The sequence below is a fragment of the Choloepus didactylus genome, chromosome 2, assembly GCF_015220235.1.
Source record: "Choloepus didactylus isolate mChoDid1 chromosome 2, mChoDid1.pri, whole genome shotgun sequence".
NCBI classification, from domain to species: Eukaryota; Metazoa; Chordata; class Mammalia; order Pilosa; family Megalonychidae; genus Choloepus; species Choloepus didactylus.
Window position 1 is genome coordinate 140,872,452 of NC_051308.1, and position 20,294 is coordinate 140,892,745.

Sequence of the window (20,294 nt, forward strand, 5' to 3'; positions counted from 1 at the left end):
AAAAAGGGATTTCTTATATTTGACACGAAACACAAGTCATAATCAAGACTGACAAATCAAATCCACCAAAAATGGAGTGAAATGACAGGTTACTGAATAATTATGTTTACAAAACATAAAAGTAACAAAGGACTAGTATCCATATTGCATGTTTAAATATTTTAAGATCAATAAATAAAAGACACCCAGCCATTGGAAAAACAGCAAAAGAAATTTACATAGAAGAGGAAGTTCAAATTTTAAGGACAAAAAAGGTCCTTAAACACATGAGAGATGTTCAACCTCACTAGTAAAGAGGGAAATGCCAATTAAAATCACTATGAGAAATCATTTTACACACATCTGGTAGGCAGATTTTTAAAAGTCAGACAATACCAAATTTTGGTAAGGTGTTCAGTAATAATGGGAACACTTTATTCACTGCTGATGGGAGTATAAATGGTTTTGATGACTTCAGAAAACAGACTGGCTTTCCTTACAAACCTGAAAATGTACATATCCTACAACCCAGCAATTTCATGAGTGTGTATAGACTAAAGAAATTACTGCTCCCTAGGTAAATTCTTGCCCATGTTAGCCAGGAACAGGTGAAAGAATGTTTACAGAAGCTTTGTTCATAATAGTAAAACAACTTGAAGCATCCAAAATATCCATCAACAGCAGAATAGATAAATAAGTTTGGCAAAATCCTATAATAGAATACTATATAGCAATGAAAAAAATGAAGGACCTGTTGCTATACACAATAATGTGGATGAATTATGCAAAAATATAATTTTGAGTGAAAGAAAAAAGTGACAGGGAAATAAAACACTTGATTATATTTGTATAAAGTTCAAAACATGGCAAAACTAAACAATGTACTATTTAGGGCTACATATATAGGTATAAAACTTCCAAGAAGAAAGCAAAGGAATAGTGAATATGTAATTCAGGATATTGGTTACTGTTCAGAGAAAGGAGAAAGTTATAATCAGTGAGTGGTATAAAAGAGGCTCTGAAGAATAGTAATGCTCCATCTCTTGGCCACGGTGTTTTATACATAGGCTTTAATTTATTGCCCTTTAATGTGTACATATTCAACACAATGTTTAAAAATTTTTAAATTTCAGATTCCAAGGACCCAAACCACATATTCCATTTCCATAAGTTAGGATGGCACCCAGAAATACAAATTTTTATCAAGTTCCCATGGTGATCCTGATAAAAGTAGTCTTAAGTACACCACTTATTATTTCCATAGTCTTGGACTCTTCACTTTTGGAACCTGGCATTTTAAAGAGCAACAACAGGCTTAAACAAGGCAGTTTATGATAAATAAACACACACACACACATCTTCCAGTTCCAGATATTATCACTTTACTACACAAAAAACCTAAGCATTTACAAAAGAAGTTGCATTTCTAGACCACATTGGGAAAGTTACACAAGAGTTTGATCAACAAGCAACATCCAAAAACGTCTCCGTACCACGTCAGTACCATACAGAGCAATCCAGTCAACCATTATACCACAGGTTGAGTTGTTTAGTACCTGAAAGTCAAACCAGTGCCTTCTTTGTTATTATTTGCTATAAAAATATAAAACCCTAGCATTTTTATAAAATGTGAAATTGTCATCAAAGAACTTTATAGGAATAAAACCTTGTTAAAGGAAATAAAATTTTAAAAAAAGATTACATAGGTCAGCTGCCAGTCAATATTAATGTAAAATTTTCCTAGGATGCATTAAGTTATAACAGTCAGTTCAAGCAACACTCTATTTTAGGAATCTCAATATAGAGTGTGGCTATTCCAAGCAACTTTTCCATGGAATAATTTTATTTTACATATGTACAGATTATGTATGTATATACACCTCAAGGAACTGCTCCAGTCATCAAATCTCAATGGGCCAGTGTCTATTTTTCAGACAGAAAGTTTTCCTTTGGCTTCTTGTTCATAGCAAGGGGCTCAGTAGCCATTTCTTTCCATGTGTCCTCTGTGTTGAGGGAAGTCTGAACTCTCAGCTGGTTGTTTTTCTTGAGGAATGATGAGCAATATAAAGGATTTGGACTGATAAATAATGTTTCTGGTTGAACATTTCAAATGTTAGCTACACTTTTGATTTCTGTGCTTCGACAAGACTGTATGACCCTTTCATGTTGGCTTTTCTCGCAAAGTAAATGATCATTCCAATGGCAGGTATTATCAAGAAGGATGTACAACAAAGCACGAGAAATTCAGGAGAAAAATAGTCATTATTTTCTCTTCCTGGAAAATAACAAAATGAATGTGATTAACATCTAGTACAAAAAGAAATCATTTAATAATAGTAGTTACTTGTTTTATTTTAGCAGTACAACTAGATCTCCACAGAAAAGTGAACCAAAGCAGTCGTAATAAGGACCATCAGGGCTCAAACTTCATATTTCTCTGAATTATCTAAATAATCAGTTTGGTGTTTGTTATGGTAAGGGCAGATCTGGTGATAACAGTTATTGATGTCCACGATCTGGGATTCAATTAGATTCATGCTCAGTTGTAGAATGGAAGACAGGGTGCAACATTTTAGTATCCCTTTACAAAAGGAGGAATTGGGGATCGAGGAGTGTTTGCTCTAGGAAATATAAATGTCTACTAAACAACTGGGGCTCTGATCATCATGAATTGAATTGAAACGACTGACCAACCATCCAAGAAAATTCTTTTTACATTTACAGGGCAGCCATTATAGTCAAATACCATATATAATCTAGTATTTAAGATAAGAGAAAGAATTCTCGCTATGGCTTTTTCAGAAATATATAGAAAACTTCATATCTTTGTATATCTGAAGTAGGGCATCTTAGCAGATGTTATTCCTCTTCACCATTTGTACCATCTCTTGATAAACTGGAGTTCTTTATAGTATCAGGTTTCAGCTTACATGTTACTTCCTTGGAAAGGCCTTCCCTGAACCACATCTCCCCCTGTCTAAACTGGGAACCCCAATATATCTTTATAACCCACGACACTTTCCTTACACAGTCCTTATCACAGTTTGTAGTTAAACATTTATTTGTATGATTATTTATTAAATTTGGTTTCCTCTGGAATATAAGCTACATAAGGACACATAAGTCTATTTTCTTTGTGGTCCGCCACCAAATAGTCTGACTCTCTGCCTGGCATAGATGACACTCAATGTATTTTTAATACATTTTAAAATAATATTACATTTTTTTATTCTTTCTAGATCCTGTCATTTTTCTCAGTTGTAAATTGAGTGCAGAAGGCAACAGTATACAAAATTTTACTTTATAGTTAGTACTTTTTCTAATATACTAAAAATCTGACAGCTGCAATACTATTTAACATTCTAACTTTATAAGAACCTCTGAAGACAGCCATGGCATTTACTGGACTGGCCTCTGTTTATATTTATATTTACACAGCATCATATGACCTCACAAGTATTAAGTTTCACTACATGGAATGCAGGTTGCCTCAGTCCTAGCAGAAATGAGTGATCTGACTTGGGTGACCACTGTATCCCCTCTAGAGATTTCTAATCACTGAAGGTCAACCAAATAGAAATGAATCCCTAGACTCAGATAATGCTTTATCCTAAGCATAAGAATAATTGCCTCATTTTTACTCTTCCTTGCTAGAGCAGAGCTAGTCAAAGCATAAGGATAATATCTTAATGGGATGTTCATCATCATCATAATTATGATTAGGCATCAATATTGATGACATGCTAAGCAATGGTATTTATGCTCCTAAAATTTAATAAATATTATTTTTTGCCTTTTCAGTTTTCCTCTCATGCACCTGCAGTAAACCACAAATTTGCTGCTGAGTCAGTAGCCAGGGCAACCTTTAAATATAATTTTCTATTAGCTTTATAAACATTACAAATCCTAAAGACTCTCAACTGTCTCCATCATTGGAATACATTCAAGCCAAAACAAAACAAAAAACCCATCAGATACAAAGGAAGACTAGTACAAAATACCCAGATAAAAACTATCAAATATTTATCTCTATTCATAGCTAGTTATTTTAAACCATATTCAGTTTGGGGGTCTGAGTTCCTAGCTCAGTGCCCAATAGTCTTTGATTGTTCATTTAACTAATGAGTGAAAAGTGGCAAATATGTAAGTTGTTAAGAAAGTAATTAGAAAACATAAGGTATAACAATTGTGTGAGTTAAAAAGTGGAGAAAAAGCTTTGAACTGAGTCTTTAAAAGAGGACAATTAACTACAAACAGAATTACAAAAATGCTAGGAATCAGACTGACTAGGCTCAATTAAAGGTGGTCTGGAAGCATCAAGGATTAAAGAAAACAAGTATGAATGAATTTCAACCAACTCATAACTGAGATCTCAATCCATCCAGAATCATCCCCAACCTCACTGGAACAGTGATTACATATACCCCCATGTCATTTTGAGTGACATGATATAGGGTGAATGTTCCATTCTTTGAACACATAGTAATTTCATTGGCCAGATCAACTCTTTTCAGGACAACCACTGCAGGTGGGTGACTAAAAGTTATACATGTAATTGTGACATTTTCCCCTTCTTTAACATTTCTAGATGGACGTATTGATACTGTTGTGTTTCAAGGAGGTACTGTGAAGACAGAAAACATATGGTAAGACTTGCAATTCTGAGAAAGTTGGCCAGTTGAGTAAAATTTTTACCTGCTTTCTGACCTAGGTTCGAATTTTCTTTACATTGACAAGCGGTTGCTAACTCATAGCCCAGTGACAGCCGCTCTTAACAGCTGGCATTTGTTTGCAGTACTGTTCACTCCAAAGCCAAGTCTGACTTCCAATACACAATGGGAGCTCATTAGCATGCAAGGAGAGTGTGAAACTGATTAATAAAGGCTGAAATATTCTGCTTACTTCACTAAAATCAGCAGATCCTACTGTGCATTTACAAGAAAGGTTAGGAGAGTAAGGGTCCTGTGAAGATTCTTTGATGAGGTCATTGCCCCTCTATTTCTCCATCTGAAGAGGTTAGAATGGGCCAGGGGCTTGGATTTTTAAGGAGGCTTTTGTTTAGTCTAGGGATTTTTTTATGATGTTTAGCATCAAGATTGCCACTCCAAATTATTATCCTGAAAAGAGTCAACCCAGAAAAATATGCAGTTACTCCACACCCAGAGAATGGTGTTCCCTTTCCAGTAGGAAAGAATAGAGTCTGGATAGAAGCCTTCTTTTCCCTCCACATCAATCCTACTGATTTAGTTTCCTCAAATCCTCCAGGAAAAGGTTTTGGAAATGTGGTTAAACACTTAGCAAATGCAAGACCTCAGAGACCAATGATGAATTGCCAACTTTGAAAAAAGCAAACAGGAATTCCACACTCGCCAATGATTAACATCAACTTCCTGGCTAAACTCCATAGGATAGAGCAGCTGTGCTTGATTATTTCAGGAAACATTAAGAAATAACCACGATCAACATGGAATTCAGCTCCATTTTGACAACTTATTCATCTAATCCCAGGAATTCTTTATGATCCACCAAACCTCTGAACTCTTTAATGACAAAAAAACTAACAAACCTTTTACATCGAGTGTTAAACTTCTCAATTGTGAGCCAACCTCATTTTTAGATTCGCATTCGTACACTCCTGCATCCTCTAACTGGGCCTTGAGTATGGTATATGCACCTCCTATAGATTTTAGCAACTTGTCTCCCATCTCCGCTTTTTTCTTCAGGATTATCCATGCTTCTGGAACATTTCCACAAGTACAGGAGATGATGACAGTATCTCCTTCCTTAACACTTTCAGAAGGAAAAGCTGTAAGTTGCACGTCTTTTGGAGCAACTGTAAAGAGAATTTAAAAGTCACCTCTGATTAAATGAAATATAAACCAATTCCATATTAATTTAATAATACCAACAATAGCTGTCAAGAAGCTAATTTGTACTTATTTGTACCATTGGCATTAAATGTTCAGAAAGGCAAGTAAAGAAGTCAAGCATTTGCTAGATTGTTATAAACGATTATGTTTTTAATAAGAGAAAGATGTCTTATGCTTCTTTCATATCCCTTAATATAATTCTTTACCCAGCATAGCACAAAGAATAGGTGTCTAATAAATAGCTACAGAATTTAAAAGTGAAAAGGAAAATCCATCTTTTTGTGTTGCTATTGCATGGCTTTGCAATTGTTCCTTGAAGGACAAAGGCCTTTACTGACTTCTGAGTTTTGAGTTGAATCCTCTCAGATGAAGAAATTAAGCTGTACATTCAAGGCTTTGTTATTATTAGCAAACACAACTGCTGTTTACTACCTCCTAGACACTATGTTAAGTACTTGACACACCATATCTCTATTAATACAATAACCCATGAAAGGAGGTAGCATACCACCATTTATTAAGTTAGCTTCCTGTTAAGGTCCCATCTATCTTGGGACTCGATTTGAGATGCTTTCACCATTCAGGGCCACAGTACCATAATATCCATCCTAAGGGTTTTCTTTGAGCTTGTTGATTGCCCTTTAAAGGCCTTTCTTTTAAAATACAAATATCACTGAGATGGTGTAACATGAAAGCCACTGTGCTTTAGTGGGAATAATAACAAAGGAGAGGGGAGGTAATGACAGCCCTGATGAAGAAAAAGGCCCCTGATTCCCAAAGGGAAGGTATGGGGACAAATCCAAATTGATCATTTTACAGTTCTGCCCATACTTGGCTATGGCCTTGATCTGCCAACCAGGAGACAGCTTTGTTCTCAGTCCTGACTCCCCCTCCAGAGAGAAGTGCCCTGGATCTGACGACTTCATCTCTTCTCATGATTCTATGTCACAAAGCAGATGAACCAGAGTACACAGTCATTGCTGCCCTTAATCCCAGAATTTACAAAAAGTTGGAGGGCATTATTAAGCTTCTAAGCAAATACTAGCAGGCCCCTTAGGATATTCCCACTGAGGGTCCACTTCAGCCAGATACAGTGGTTTTAGTCCTAAATGATTTCCAAATACACATATACCTCTTGTTTAGTGGTTATTTCGACACCATAATCACAGCCTCATAAGTGTAACTGGAACCTCTGGCACAGTTCTTGGAATCAGCTTTCCACTTGAGGTTAAAAGAATTTCAGGGTAAGCAACTTTGGATTGATTCATGTGAAAGAACCATGCCAGGAGCTTTCCATGCAAAGGAAACAGCATGAGCTTTTCAAAACCCTAGTAAAAATGTTGTTTACAAAGAGTACTTTGTTCATAATTAGTAACACAGCCAAAATGATATCATCAAAAAATCATTAATAATGTTCTGCTCACCCTGAATAATCAATTCCACTTCTTTTCTGCTTATTCCAGCCTGGTTAATCCCTTCACACACATAAATACCAGAATCTTCCATCTTTGTAGAGATTAAGGTAAGAGTTGCATTCTCAGAAAGAGGCTGCAGATCCCCATCATTTAGCTGCTTGCTCCACAGGATCTTTGGAGCTGGAAAGCCACCACTAAAGCATGTCATGTCCACAGAACTACCTTCCTCCAGGATGGTAGAGGGGTTGACCAAGACGGTTGTATCCATGGGGGCAACTGAAAAGGTAAAGTCACTTGTTAGCATAACCCCTTATACTTTGAGTTCCAAAGAGTTTTAATAATGGTGCAAAACTGAGCTATGGATTCAGTGGATTAGAACAGTTTTAAACTTTGATAGCTTTACCAAAGGAGGTCCCTAACTTACCATTTGCTTTACCAGATAAAGAATAACAGAGAGTAAAATATGGACACAACATAGATATTTTCTAATGGAAGTAAGTTCTATAGAAACACCCTTGCTACTAAAGAATGGATCACCAATGATAGTGTGTATTGTCATTTGTGATAGATCAAACAAGATCACAAATTATTTTAATCTCCTCCCATCAAAAAGTGGAGTCTATTTTTCATACTTTGAATCTGGGCTGGCCTTCTTATTTGCTTTGACCAGCAGAACGCAGAAGTTGGTAGGACTTCAAAGCAAAGGTCTTAAGAACATCTTTCATTACTACCCTCTTGAAACACAACTCCCTGGTGAACAAACCCACAAACTGACTGAAAATGCATGAGTGAGCTCAGCTCATACCATGTTGTGGGGAAGACATTGCCAGCTGATCCCTTCCCAAATTGCAATTCATAAAATAATAAGCAAATAAACAGTAATTATTTTAAGTTTGGGGGATGGTTTGCTGTGCAGCAAAAGATAAATAAATCACCATTATTTTGAAGTTTCCTTTCAATTACGTTTTTTTCACAGATGTTTTAGCTATTCACCTCATGTTAACTATTGTCTGGAAACATGATAAAGAAATCCATACTATACTGTGGATATATCACACATATACTTACCATTAACATAAAGTGTCTGTGTACTCCACCTTTGTTTGGGTTCAAACTCCATTCCATCAATATGTAACTTAGCCTGACAAACAAGAACTTTCCCAGTATCTTTGGTGGTAGGGATAAAGGTCATTTCCAAACTCTTGGTCTCTAGGGATTGCTTATCCATGTCCTCCAAAAACTCTTGCTTCTTCATAAGACTCTCCCCTTGTAGTAATTCGATCTCCAAACGGTCTAAAGGGTACACATTAGGAACCTTGCAGCTTACAGTGACAGGAGTTCCATTCACTAGTAGATCACTCATCTCAATTTCTGGATCACTAGGGAAAGCTGCAAATACCGAGCAAAAATGATGCTTGCATGTGATATTCAAGGAAAAACTGAATTACCCTTTATTAAATGCAAAGTCTGAAAATGACAGATTTGACTCATCTGGGATAGAATAATTAATATATAAGTAATGACATTAAATATAAACACTTATTTGATATTAAATATAAATAATCCTGGAAATAAAAAATGCTTAGTACTTCAAGTCAACAAGTAAACACATTTCTTATTTCTTTCTTCTTAGTGGTGCAATCTTGCTGAGAGACATGGCCTGATCTTTTTCGAAGGACATGTCAGCTTCCATCAACCTATTTGGTAATTACATATTTTAAATGTTTATAAAATTAACATAGTATGAGAGTCTATGATGTATTGAATACTTACTAGGTGCTAGTCCCTTAATATTCATTATCTCAGACTTTGAAACAGCCTGATGAAATTGGTATTATTTAACTTTTTTTTATCGCTTAGGAAAAATGAAACTTATAGATGCTAAGAGACTTTCCTTGGGTATCATATCAAGTAAGCCTCTGTGCTGAAATCAGAACCTGTATTTCTCTGACTTCAGAGCTTGGTTTCACAGGGCTAAGCAGCCTCCCAGAATCAAATAAGATTCATAGGACAGTTCTCAATTTAGACACTTTAAGTTCTAAGGCCAAATTTAGCCAGAAAGTTTTAAGTATTTCTCAGATAATACTTGTAGTTAATACTTGCGAGAACTTGAGATTGTAAATGATAATATTTGTAATACATCCTATGCAAATCGATAAAAATGAAACTAAAATGGTAATAAAGAGCAAGGGCAGTGTTAATTTTTTCTCCCCTAAGCAAAGTGTTGTTAAAGTGATACATTCTCAAATATTTCCATATTGTAATAAGACTTCACTGCTGGTTCTCATTGCTGTTGGGAATGTACCTACATCAGCAGATCGTAGGCTCTGAGTAATATAATAATGCAATAAAATTTACCCATCTTCTGAGAGATTCAAATCCCTGTACAGACATACTCTAACTCATTCTGACCAAAATCTTAGAGGTGACACAAGTTTGGGCACTGTTTCAGATGGAAAATCTCTACGATAAGCCTCGAATTCTGCTGAATAAAACAAGACAGAGTAGCTCAAAGTAATAACTCTGTAGACACTTTTTACATTTTGTCCCTCATTCATTATAAATGGAGACAGTCAGCAATGTCAAATTCATAGAAAGACTCCAGTTGCAAAGGATCTTCATGAAGAACAGCAAGAGAAGGTGTAGTTTATGTACGTAGTTTATGTAGCTTATGTATGTAATATTATAAATCAATATTAAGACGGGAGTTTCTAGTGCAGTCCCCTGATTCTACTTTTCACCTAGGCATTTGTCACTGGATCGTCTACCTTCGCCAGTATAACACCCCGTTTTCACATTTTACATTCCCCTATTCCCTAATACCTCATTTCCTTTCCTACTTACAGATCAGTTTTCCAAATGTGCCTTCAAAAATGTCGACTCAGGCCTCACTCCCAATTCAAATAGCTGAGCAGGCAGTCACCCAGTCCAGTTATCTGAAGGGGAACTGACCTTTGATCATTGGGTGTCTCTGAGATTTGTAGTCAGTAATTTCTCCCCACTCCTTGCTCACTACCACCTCCAGCCCCATATACAAACAGAGGGGATGGAGAGGAGGGAGCATGTGAAGTGTTCAAGTGAATGATGAGAGAATATTGACAAGTCACAACCAAGGCACATGAATGCCGAGTGCATATGTAATATATACTTCAGATTTGGGCTGATCATGCTGCAGCAGGCAATTCTGGCTTGGAAATTCAGGAACCATACTCAATAATAAATTCCCTTTCTAAACACCTGGAACTCACCACATATCACAGACTTTCATTCTTTTTTCCTCCACTGAACTAAAAAGAAAAAATGAAAATAAACAGTAAACAATTCTGAAAATCACTTACAGTAGAGGTTCACCTGGATTCCTCTTTCCACTTTCATATCCCCACAGGTCACTGTACACACATACAAGTGTTCGTTCTCCAGACTGACAGGGCTCAGGGTCAGTGTGGACTTGGTCCCCTCACTCCACACCTTCTTGCTCAGCGGGCTGTCGATCTGAGTTCTCCAAGAGAAAGATGGGGACTCGCAGCCTGTGACACCACATGTCAACACGACTGAATCACCAATCTGAGCAGCAATTTGGGGTCCAGGGGAGATCTCAACTGTAAACGGTTTTTCTGGGGGGAGAAAGAACAAGATGAAAAGAAGGTAAGAGTCTTTTTTTTTTCCCAACACATTCCAATACGTGATTTATTTTTCTGACCTCCTTTCAGCTAACATTTGTGCCAGGAAGAAGTTATTCCTTTCCATCTTGAGGCCATCAGGAATGAGACCACATCTTTTGAGAATGAGTCCAAGATACCCCATCGATTTGTTCATTTAACAGAATGAATGTAGGATAAAAACTTGCCAAGACAGAGGTTGACATCTTTTCATAGTATTAAACTAGTCTCTGCTCAAATGTAGTTTATCAAATCACTGCAACAGCAGGTAATAACTTACATTATTTAAATGGTTCCTGTGTCAGGAAATGTGCAAATCATTTTACATATATTGTCTCATTTAATCCTTCTCCCCCTTTCCTTCTCCTTCTCTCCTACTCCTCTTTCTCCTCCTCCTCTTTCATTGAGGAAATTTAGGCTCAGAAATACTAAATAACTTTACACAGCTTGCACATGGCAAAATTAGGGCTTGAAGTCAGTTAGGTCTGAATCAAGATCCCAAGCTTTTCAGTTGTTAAGACATGGAGAGAGAACAAAATCCGAGAGGTACCAGAAAAAAAAATTACCAACAATACTGAATCTCTTATGGACCCCATAAAAGACTGTTTTTTTTCATCCATTCTTGTGTGGGCAGACCTACTATGGGTGAAATATTTTTATTAGGTTGTTTCCATGGAGATGTGACCCACCCAGATGTGGGTAAGACATTTTGATTAGATTATTTCCATGGAGATGTGACCCTGCCCATTCAAGGTGGGTCTTAATTAGTTTTCCGGTGTACTCTATGAGAGGATAAAAGGCAGAGGCATTTTGAAGATGCTTAGAGGGAAAATGCCCAGAGACATTTTGGAGACAGCCATTGAAACCAGAACCAGGAGAGAAGATAAGAGATGAAATCCAGAGTTTGCCCCAGAGAAGCTAAGAGAGAACCCACAGATGCTTAGAGAGAAATGCCTCAGGAGAAACAAGCAAGGACATACAGAAATGGAAAGAGAGAGAAAGCCATTGAACAGCAGACATCGCCATGTGCCTTCCCATGTGGCAGAGGAACCCTGGATGCCATTGGCCTTTCCTCACAGAAGGTATCTACTTCTTGATGCCTTATTTGGATAAGTTCAAGGTCTTAGAACTGTAAGTTTGTCAACTAATAAACCCCATTGTAAGAGTCAATCCATTTCTGGTATTTTGTATTCGGCAGCTTTAGAAAACCAGAAGAAATACCTTCCAAATTAATTTAATACCTGTAATGGACCAGGGCATAGAATTTCTGACCCAATAATATAAAATTATACCATTGAAAGTCACACAGCATCACACTGAGAGCAATGTCAAAATCTAAGCATTAAAGTGATACACCACTTCTAAAATTTTTTCAGTGCAATATAAAAATGCTCTGTAATTAATTCAGGGACTGAAAGCTGAGATTTGAGGGCAAATTTTAAGTGTCTCAAATATCTGGGAAAGCTGCCATAGTAGCCTCCTGGGTACACTGGCTTTTTTTTTTTTTTTTTTTTTTTTTTTTTTGATGACTACTGTTTAGGGAGAAAGGGAATTCCAAATCCTGGCTTCTTGTTCCCTTGAAGAAATGGGGAGTGATGGGCAACTCTGAAAGTGACAGATGAGACTCCACAGGAAATAACTAAAATTTTCATTATAAATATCAGGCTGGAGATGGAGGAAGGAAACCTCGATAAATAACCCACATACACTACATTTTGTAGGGTTCATGTCTGTACTCAGAGAAGTTATTTTTCTCGATATGATTTGTTTAATTGTGACATCTTTGAATCTTCCAAAACAGGCTTTTCTCAAATTATCTCAATAAACTGATATGCTCTTAGAGTTTGAAAGAGAAAGGTCATTCAGAACAATAATCAGAACTTCCTAATTCCTTACAGGCTAGTGTGAGAATGGGGAACTTTAAAAACAGATCCGATTCTTGCCTGTTCTCAGATCATTCTTTACCATGGCTGCACATTTCACACAGTGACCTTGTGACTCCTAGAGGAGTAACTCTTTTAGGTAACTGAAAAGGTGTTTCCAAAGTTCAAGACTATCCTTAGTACTTAAGGGGGTCAATATACCACGGTGATGTAAAAGGCAAAGCAACCCTCTCAGAACACATTTCCTTTATATCATTGAAATGAGGTACAGGTTATTGTGGAGTGAAGTTATTTCATGATGAATGATTAGCTTCACTTGCTTCTGTTAGTCTATTATCTTTCCTGGTCTCTTGGGATGGTAATCTAACACCTAAGTGAATTCATATAGTGATGTTAAGAGTTTGAAGCTTATTATTTTAACCATCCAAATTTAAGCTTCATGTTTTCATTTTAGTTGTGTTCACCATGTTTAAAATTTATTCATTCAACAAACATTCACTGAGCACCTATCATGTGCCAGTGTGCTAATCTATGCTAGACACCCCAATATTAAAATACACACACACGCACACACACACACAGTTCCCAACTTTAAGGATCTTACAGTTTAATGGAATGCCATGTTTAAATAGACACATTATCTGAGGCACTTACAAAAATATATTCAATTATCTCTCTATATACCTGTCTTTCCCTCTGGATTGTAAGCTCTCCCAGGGCTGTCACCCTGTGTTTTCCTTGTCTGTATCCCCAGCACCAAGCACAATTCTTGGGTCCTTGAATAAGTGCTCTTAATTAACATGTGTTGAAGTACATAGGAGTACAAGCACATCTACAAGAAGTGTTGCGTGGACATGAAAGGAGAACAACTGGTTTTGCCTGGGATAGTCCGAAATTGAGGGGCTGACATGAATTTGTCTTAAAAGATGGGTAAGACTTTGCCGGGTGCAGGAAGGGGAAGGGTGTTCCAGGTAGAAGTAACAGCATGCACAAAGGCATGGGATCACGGATGAAGCCACAAAGGTGAGTATGACCAGATTATGAAGCATTTTATCTGACTCTTTTAAGAAATGTGAATTTTAATTTATATGCAATTAGGGTTTAGGTTGAAGTCGTATAAAATTAGCACCTTTTGTTTAAGATAGATAACATTGGTAGCAGTGCATAGGATTGATTATCTCGAGGACTGACTGATAGCACTGAGACAATTTAAAGATAATCAGCTGTCGTTGAAAAGGCACTGCTTTTGAATTTAAGTGAACCTGTGTTATAATCATGGTAATACTACTAATGAGCTACTTGATCTTATGCAAATTATGAACTATGCTGAACCTTAGTTTTTATCCACCTCAAAGTGTTACAGTGAAGAATAATGAGATAATATATATATCTGAAGTGGAAAGTAGAATTCCTGACAAATATTAGTCAATTAGTCAATCAATAAGAGCCATTATTAATGTCTCTGAGGGCCTCCATTTTCTTACCTTTAAGAGGATTATAAAATGCTTATCTTTTAATTATTTCTTGCAGCTTACAGGAAATGTATGTGAAATGCCTGGAATATAGCTGGTGTTTAATGAATGTTTAAAGGATGTCTTGCAGGAGTCCAAGTCAAGTGAGAGATGATAAATTAAGTCAATGGCAAGAGCTGAAGAAAAGAAGTCAGATTCTAGGGGTCATTTTGAAGTGGAGCTGATAGGTTTGACAATATAGAATAGGAACACAAATTTGGGAGTCATCAAATTCCAGTAGTCCAAATCTTGGGAGTTAGACTAAGAAAAGAAGAGGTCTAGGTGTGGAAGCCGAAAAATATCAGTATCTAAGGGGCCAGAGGAAGAGAAAAAGGCAGGGAATGAGGCAGTGAAGGAATGATGGGAGATGGAAAAGAATCAGAAAAGCAGAGCCATCGTAGCTCAGGGAAGAAAGACTTCCAAGAAGTATGAAGAGGTCAGATACATCACTGGGCTGAATACAACCAGATGGGCCATCAGAGAACCTTAAGGAAGCAATTTCAGCACGGAAGCCAATTGCTCAAATACCAATGACAGCACCTTTATCATTCCTTTTTCACATTCGACTTACTTTTTACAATTAATTCCACCTCTTTTCTGTTTCTCCCAACTAGATTAATTCCTTCACACACATAAATTCCAGAATCTTCTGTTCTCATGGCAGTTAAGGTGAGAGTTGCATTCCTGGAAAGGGGCTGTAGAGTCTCATTTTCTAACTTCTTTCTCCATAAAATCTCTGGAGCTGGTAGACCATCACTGGAACATGTCATGGTCACAGAGCCACCTTCTTGCAGTCTTGTGGAGGGATTCACAGAGATAACTGTATTCTTGGGTGAGACTGAAAAGGCAAGACCCATTGTTAGCTATTGCTAAAATCATCTCAACCCCATAGGGTAGTGTATTTCTCTCATAGTCTATATTCATGTTCTTCCACCAATTTGTCTAACTTTTTCTGCAAAATTATTGTAAAGAACTGCTGATCCACTAAAAGATAGTCACTCCAGTTTCTGACTAACCTGATTGAGCTACATTTTTTGATGTTTGGTGTTTTCCAACAATCATAAATACTGAAATTAAGAAGGATTATTAGAGTCATCTGGTTCAATCTCCCACCTAAGATGGGAATCCTATCTAAGTATCCCCTCCAAGTGCTCATCCAAGTTGGCTTCTTCGACACTTATAGGAAGACACTAACCACCAGCTTACAAAGCAGCCAATTTGATTTTTGGACTGCTCTAATTATTAGAGCATTTTCCCCCTTTAAGCTGAAATCTTCTTCTTTGAACTAACTTTTACACATTGATCATAGTTCAGTCCTCTGCTTTTATACAGAATAAATTAAATCCTTCCACACTGTCCTTCAAGCACAAAATTATAGGTCTCTTTTCCAAGTTTTGTCTTTTCTGGGAAAATTATCCCCTATTCTGGCTGTTCTTCTCAACATATTGTTAAAAGTCTCTCCATCTACGTCTCTTTCTGCTAAATAGGAAACAGTTGATAATACTCCTTTACTCCTTTTCAAACATAGTGAAAGCCCCTGGCAGTCTTGTGGAGCATGGGTGCAGTCAAGCTCCTTCACCTTTCCCCAAGCCAATGCAGTGTGTGTGTGTGTGTGTGTGTGTGTGTGTGTGTACACATATAACACCTCAACAAGTATAAATACCTCATCAAGTTTTATAGCAGTGCAGCTCATATTTTAGAGCATTTTATGAGAGTTTACAAGACATGATTAAAAACATTTTCTTATTTACTGTAATCCAATCAGGTATTATTATTATTATTCCTCTTTCATAGATTGGGAAATGGAAACTTAGAGAAATTAAGTGACCCCAGCTCACATAGTTAAAGAAGCCAGAACCTAAGCTAAGTCTTCTCAACCCAAATCCAGTGCTCTTTTCAGTGAATTACACTGATGACAAATACTGTGTTCACAATGAATAAAAATGGAGTAAAAACTACAATAAAGTTTCTTTTTGCCTTTAGTTGCTATGTTTATTTGTATATACACCCAGTATGATTCTCACAAAGACTAGGCTGCATTATACAAGTACTTACTGTAGACTTGTAGTGTTTTTGTAGTCTCTCTTTCTTTGGGCATAGAATCAATATCAGCAATGTGTAATTTAGCTCGACAAACAAGGGATTTTCCAGTATCCTCAGAGATAGGAGTAAAGGTTACTTCCAAACTCTTGGTTTCCAGGGACTTCCTGTCCATATCCTCTAGAAAGTCCTGAGTCTTCATGAGATGGTTGCCCTTCAGTAAATCTATCTCCAGCCTGTCAAATGGATAAATGTCAGGGACCAAACATGTGACTGTGACTGGCTTCCCGACCTCCAGAAGTCCACTCAAATGTATCTCTGGGTCCTTAGGGAAAGCTGCAGAGGCCAAACAAATAAATGTGAGTGGCTTTTTGCTCAGGTTGTATATGGTTCCTTACTAGTTGAACGCAAAGTAAACCAAGTCTAAGTTTTGGTTAATACAGCCTCAGTACAGCAGAATTTATAGTTTAAGTAATGTTCCACAGGCTTTGGTAGGTTCAAGAAATGAGAATCAGAATCAACCAACTTTTGGAGAGCTCTGGACCTGCTCTTGTATATATAAAGGGATGCATGTTATTGGAGCAAAAGTAGGGAGAAGAAAGTAATGTTTACTGAATATCTGCATGTGCTGGTCACTTTGCTATATATTTAACATGAATGATTTTATTTTATCCCCACAATAACCCCATGAGATAGAGACCACATTTTACAGATAAGAAAATGAGAATTGCCTGAAGTTGCCCAGTTAGTAAATGTTAAAGCTAGGATTTAAACTCAGGATTTCTACTACTTTGTATTGCTGTTGCTGATTTCTATTGTATCACATTTTTTATTTTAGTCAGAGCAGTTACATTTCCATTATATAGATCAGGAATCTGAGGTTCTGAATGACATTGCAAACAATAGGTAATAGGCAAGATATACCAAGAAACAAAAAGATCAACTTTAAATAATTGATTTCTGAGAATGGTGCCTCTGACAGGAACTCATCCACCAGAAAGGCACACCTGTGCAATCTTTAAATTCTAGAAGGCATATTTGCCTCCTGAAATGCCTAACTCAATATCCCAACCAGTGCTCTGCTTGAATCTTCTGTTATCAAGAGAATGCAAATAATTCAATGGGCCACTGACATCTGTGCATGGCTACCATTTCATTACAAACCATCCTAATGGCAACACACTGGCTGGATTCAAGACCCTGTGTAGTAAGAATACAAAGGTCTCAACTCTAAAGAATATTACAATCGAATGTGGAATGGAGGCAGGACTGTTAAATATAATGAGAGACAGACTTCTTGGAGAAAATCCTCTGGCAAGATAATTAAAGCCAGAAGGGCCTTCATTTTTCTTTTTTTCAATCTTCACCTTTTTTGGTATTTGTAGGCAAAGGAACTGGAAATGTTTACTGCATAAAGAAACAGTATTTTTTTTCATTTTTTTCACTAATAAGTTTTGTCCCTCATATTCTGTAGGAAATGTGACTAAAATACACACAGTTTGAGGTCAGGTAATATAATAACTTGTTACTTTTCTCTGTATTTACATAGGAGAACTTTCAAGGCACACAGGGGATAGCACAGATATCAACTGTGCATGTACAACCAGCATAATTGGAAACAGCCGTCCAGACACAGTTTCTTGAGAAACATTAGCAACACATGGGGCTTGCTGAAGAATCAGTGAAAGTTACTGGACGAAGTTAGGTTTCAGTACAATAGAAGAAAACTAACATAAGATATACAAATGAGGTCTTCATGAAAAAGTGACCAAATGATTTCAGCATTTTAGAAAGAGTAGTCTTCGGCAACCAAAGGCAGGTGATTTATTTCTGGTTAGTGCTTACTCCTTTTGCTAACTTTATTTGCTGTATTAAGAATGGACCGGGATGCATTTTGGTAGTCTGGTAAATGAGGGGTTTTCATTAATGAGGTAAATCTAATTCATTCTACAAATATCCTTAAGGTTCAGCATCAAGTCTTGATGGTGACAACAACAAAAAATACTAAATTTATCTATACCAAAGTTAAAAGAGTGAAATGTTTGCATATATTTTTTCATATGTTTAAGGGGAAAGCTTATGTACAGGAGCATATTACTAAATTATAAATCTTCTACTTACTCTTTAAGCTGATTTTAAGCACCAAATAGCATAAGATTAAATTAATGGAAAACCTCTGAAGGATGGAATTCATAAATCATTTCAACATATGGCCAGGTAAACATGTAAGGATATAATCAAATGGAAATATTTTTAAAAAAACAAAAACAAAAAGTAATCTTTGTGGTTTTCATTTTATAGTTAAGGAATCCAAGCCCAGAGAGGTTAGAACTTAATGGTCACTATGTTTGTGGCACAGTTGGAAAGAGAAGTCAAGGTTTGGGTTCCTGGTCTAGTGTTAGACTCCGCTATCTCCAGCCTTACTGATACAGTATGTCCTCCAGCCAAAACCTCAACATGAACATCCTTTCTTAAAAACTGCCTTTCAAAAAATTTCTTTTAAAATTATTTTAAAACAAAATTGAGAGGAAATCAAAGAATCTCTAAAGCACTCACAGTAGATCTCCACTTGGATTCCTTTTTCCAGTGGTCTAGAATTGCAAGTCGCTGTGCACAGGTAAGAGTGTTCATTCTCAAAACTAACAGGACTCATGGTCAGCGTAGACTTGGTTCCCTCACTCCTCACCTTCCCGTTCAGTGGACTGTCTATCTGGGTTCTCCAAGAGAAAGAGGGGGCGTCACAGCCCATGGTGCTGCAAGTCAGTGAGACAGAGTCACCAATCTGAGTGACGATTCTGGATTCAGGGGAGATCTCGACTTTAAAGTCTTGAGCTGCAAAGGCAAAAAGAGAAAAGCAAACTTACTACTGGGTTTATTTAGAATTCTTCTCCCTCTTCTCTGTTCTAGTATAATGTCCAAAATACAATCTGACTGATCATTTTCCTAAACTCCTTCAAACTGAACTGCAAGATAGCCAAAAGGCACTAAAGTTGCTGCCAAACGAGGTGTTGAAATTATCTTCACTTAGGAGAAATCTCAGTTCAGGCTTTGATGTCCATTTATCCGAGTAGGTTTGTTTTGTTTTGCCTTGTATTGTTTGGGTTTTTTTCATTGGCTTTATTAACTAAGTTTGATATCACCAAGTGAGGAAACCAAAGGGATAAACAGACTAGAGATAGAATCAAAATTACTCTCTTGACATTGGAAAAAAAAGCATCAAAAAGCATCAATTTGCGGCTTCAACTATGACAATAGAATGGAATATAGCAAAACTCAGTAGCACATTAAAAGCTAGGTTAAGTTTTCCCACTGCTTAAAAATCCTAGTTCTTTTCTTCTCTACCATAGCAAAACTGAATAAAGCCAAAATCTAGGCTAAAACAGAACGCTGGCATTTGAAACAGATCAAGAAGAACATACAACCTGCAAGCACCATCCAAAGTATACTTGAGACTCCAAAGATCACGATCATCTTCCCAGACATTTTAGGTTGCTGCTGTGATGAGAAAATAATGGTTCCAAAACCCTTCTTTCTTTACCACCTGGAACTGCCTAGGAAGAGCCTTTAGCTCATAAAGCCAGTGAGGCTCAGTGAGGGTGAAATAGAAAGTCTGCTCTTTATAAAGGGTCTGGTTGCAGAGGCGGAGGGAAATCCCTTCTAGGGGAAACCCGGGACAGAGTCAGGGAAAAAAAGTTTAACTGACACCCAGCCAAGTTCCAGTATTAACCCCTTCAGTTGCTCTGCTGAGACTACCCTCTCTAACTTAGAAAAGAAGCAAAATGCTTGTGAAGTTTTAAAATACAAGCTTTTCCTGATTTTCAACTCCATAGGATATCTTTGCTAGGAAGATACAACGTAATGTTCCTGTCTTATAGGAACCAGGCTTTCTGAAGCCAGCGGAGGGGTGGGGGAGAAAATTGTAAATTATACTCTAGTT

The 20,294-nt window shown here is 37.0% G+C and overlaps 1 protein-coding gene across 1 annotated transcript; it reads right to left on the reverse strand.

The window, feature by feature from the left end:
* Window positions 1-1,338: 1,338 nt before the first annotated feature.
* On the reverse strand, window positions 1,339-19,953 carry VCAM1 (vascular cell adhesion molecule 1). The gene is made up of 9 exons (XM_037826534.1): window positions 19,780-19,953; window positions 18,914-19,189; window positions 16,373-16,693; window positions 14,889-15,155; window positions 10,603-10,878; window positions 8,333-8,653; window positions 7,274-7,540; window positions 5,546-5,812; window positions 1,339-2,254 (listed from the first exon to the last, which is right to left on the reverse strand). Exons 1-9 carry the CDS (start codon window positions 19,838-19,840, stop codon window positions 2,097-2,099), a joined length of 2,214 nt encoding a protein of 737 aa, XP_037682462.1. The 5' UTR covers window positions 19,841-19,953; the 3' UTR covers window positions 1,339-2,096.
* Window positions 19,954-20,294: the final 341 nt, after the last annotated feature.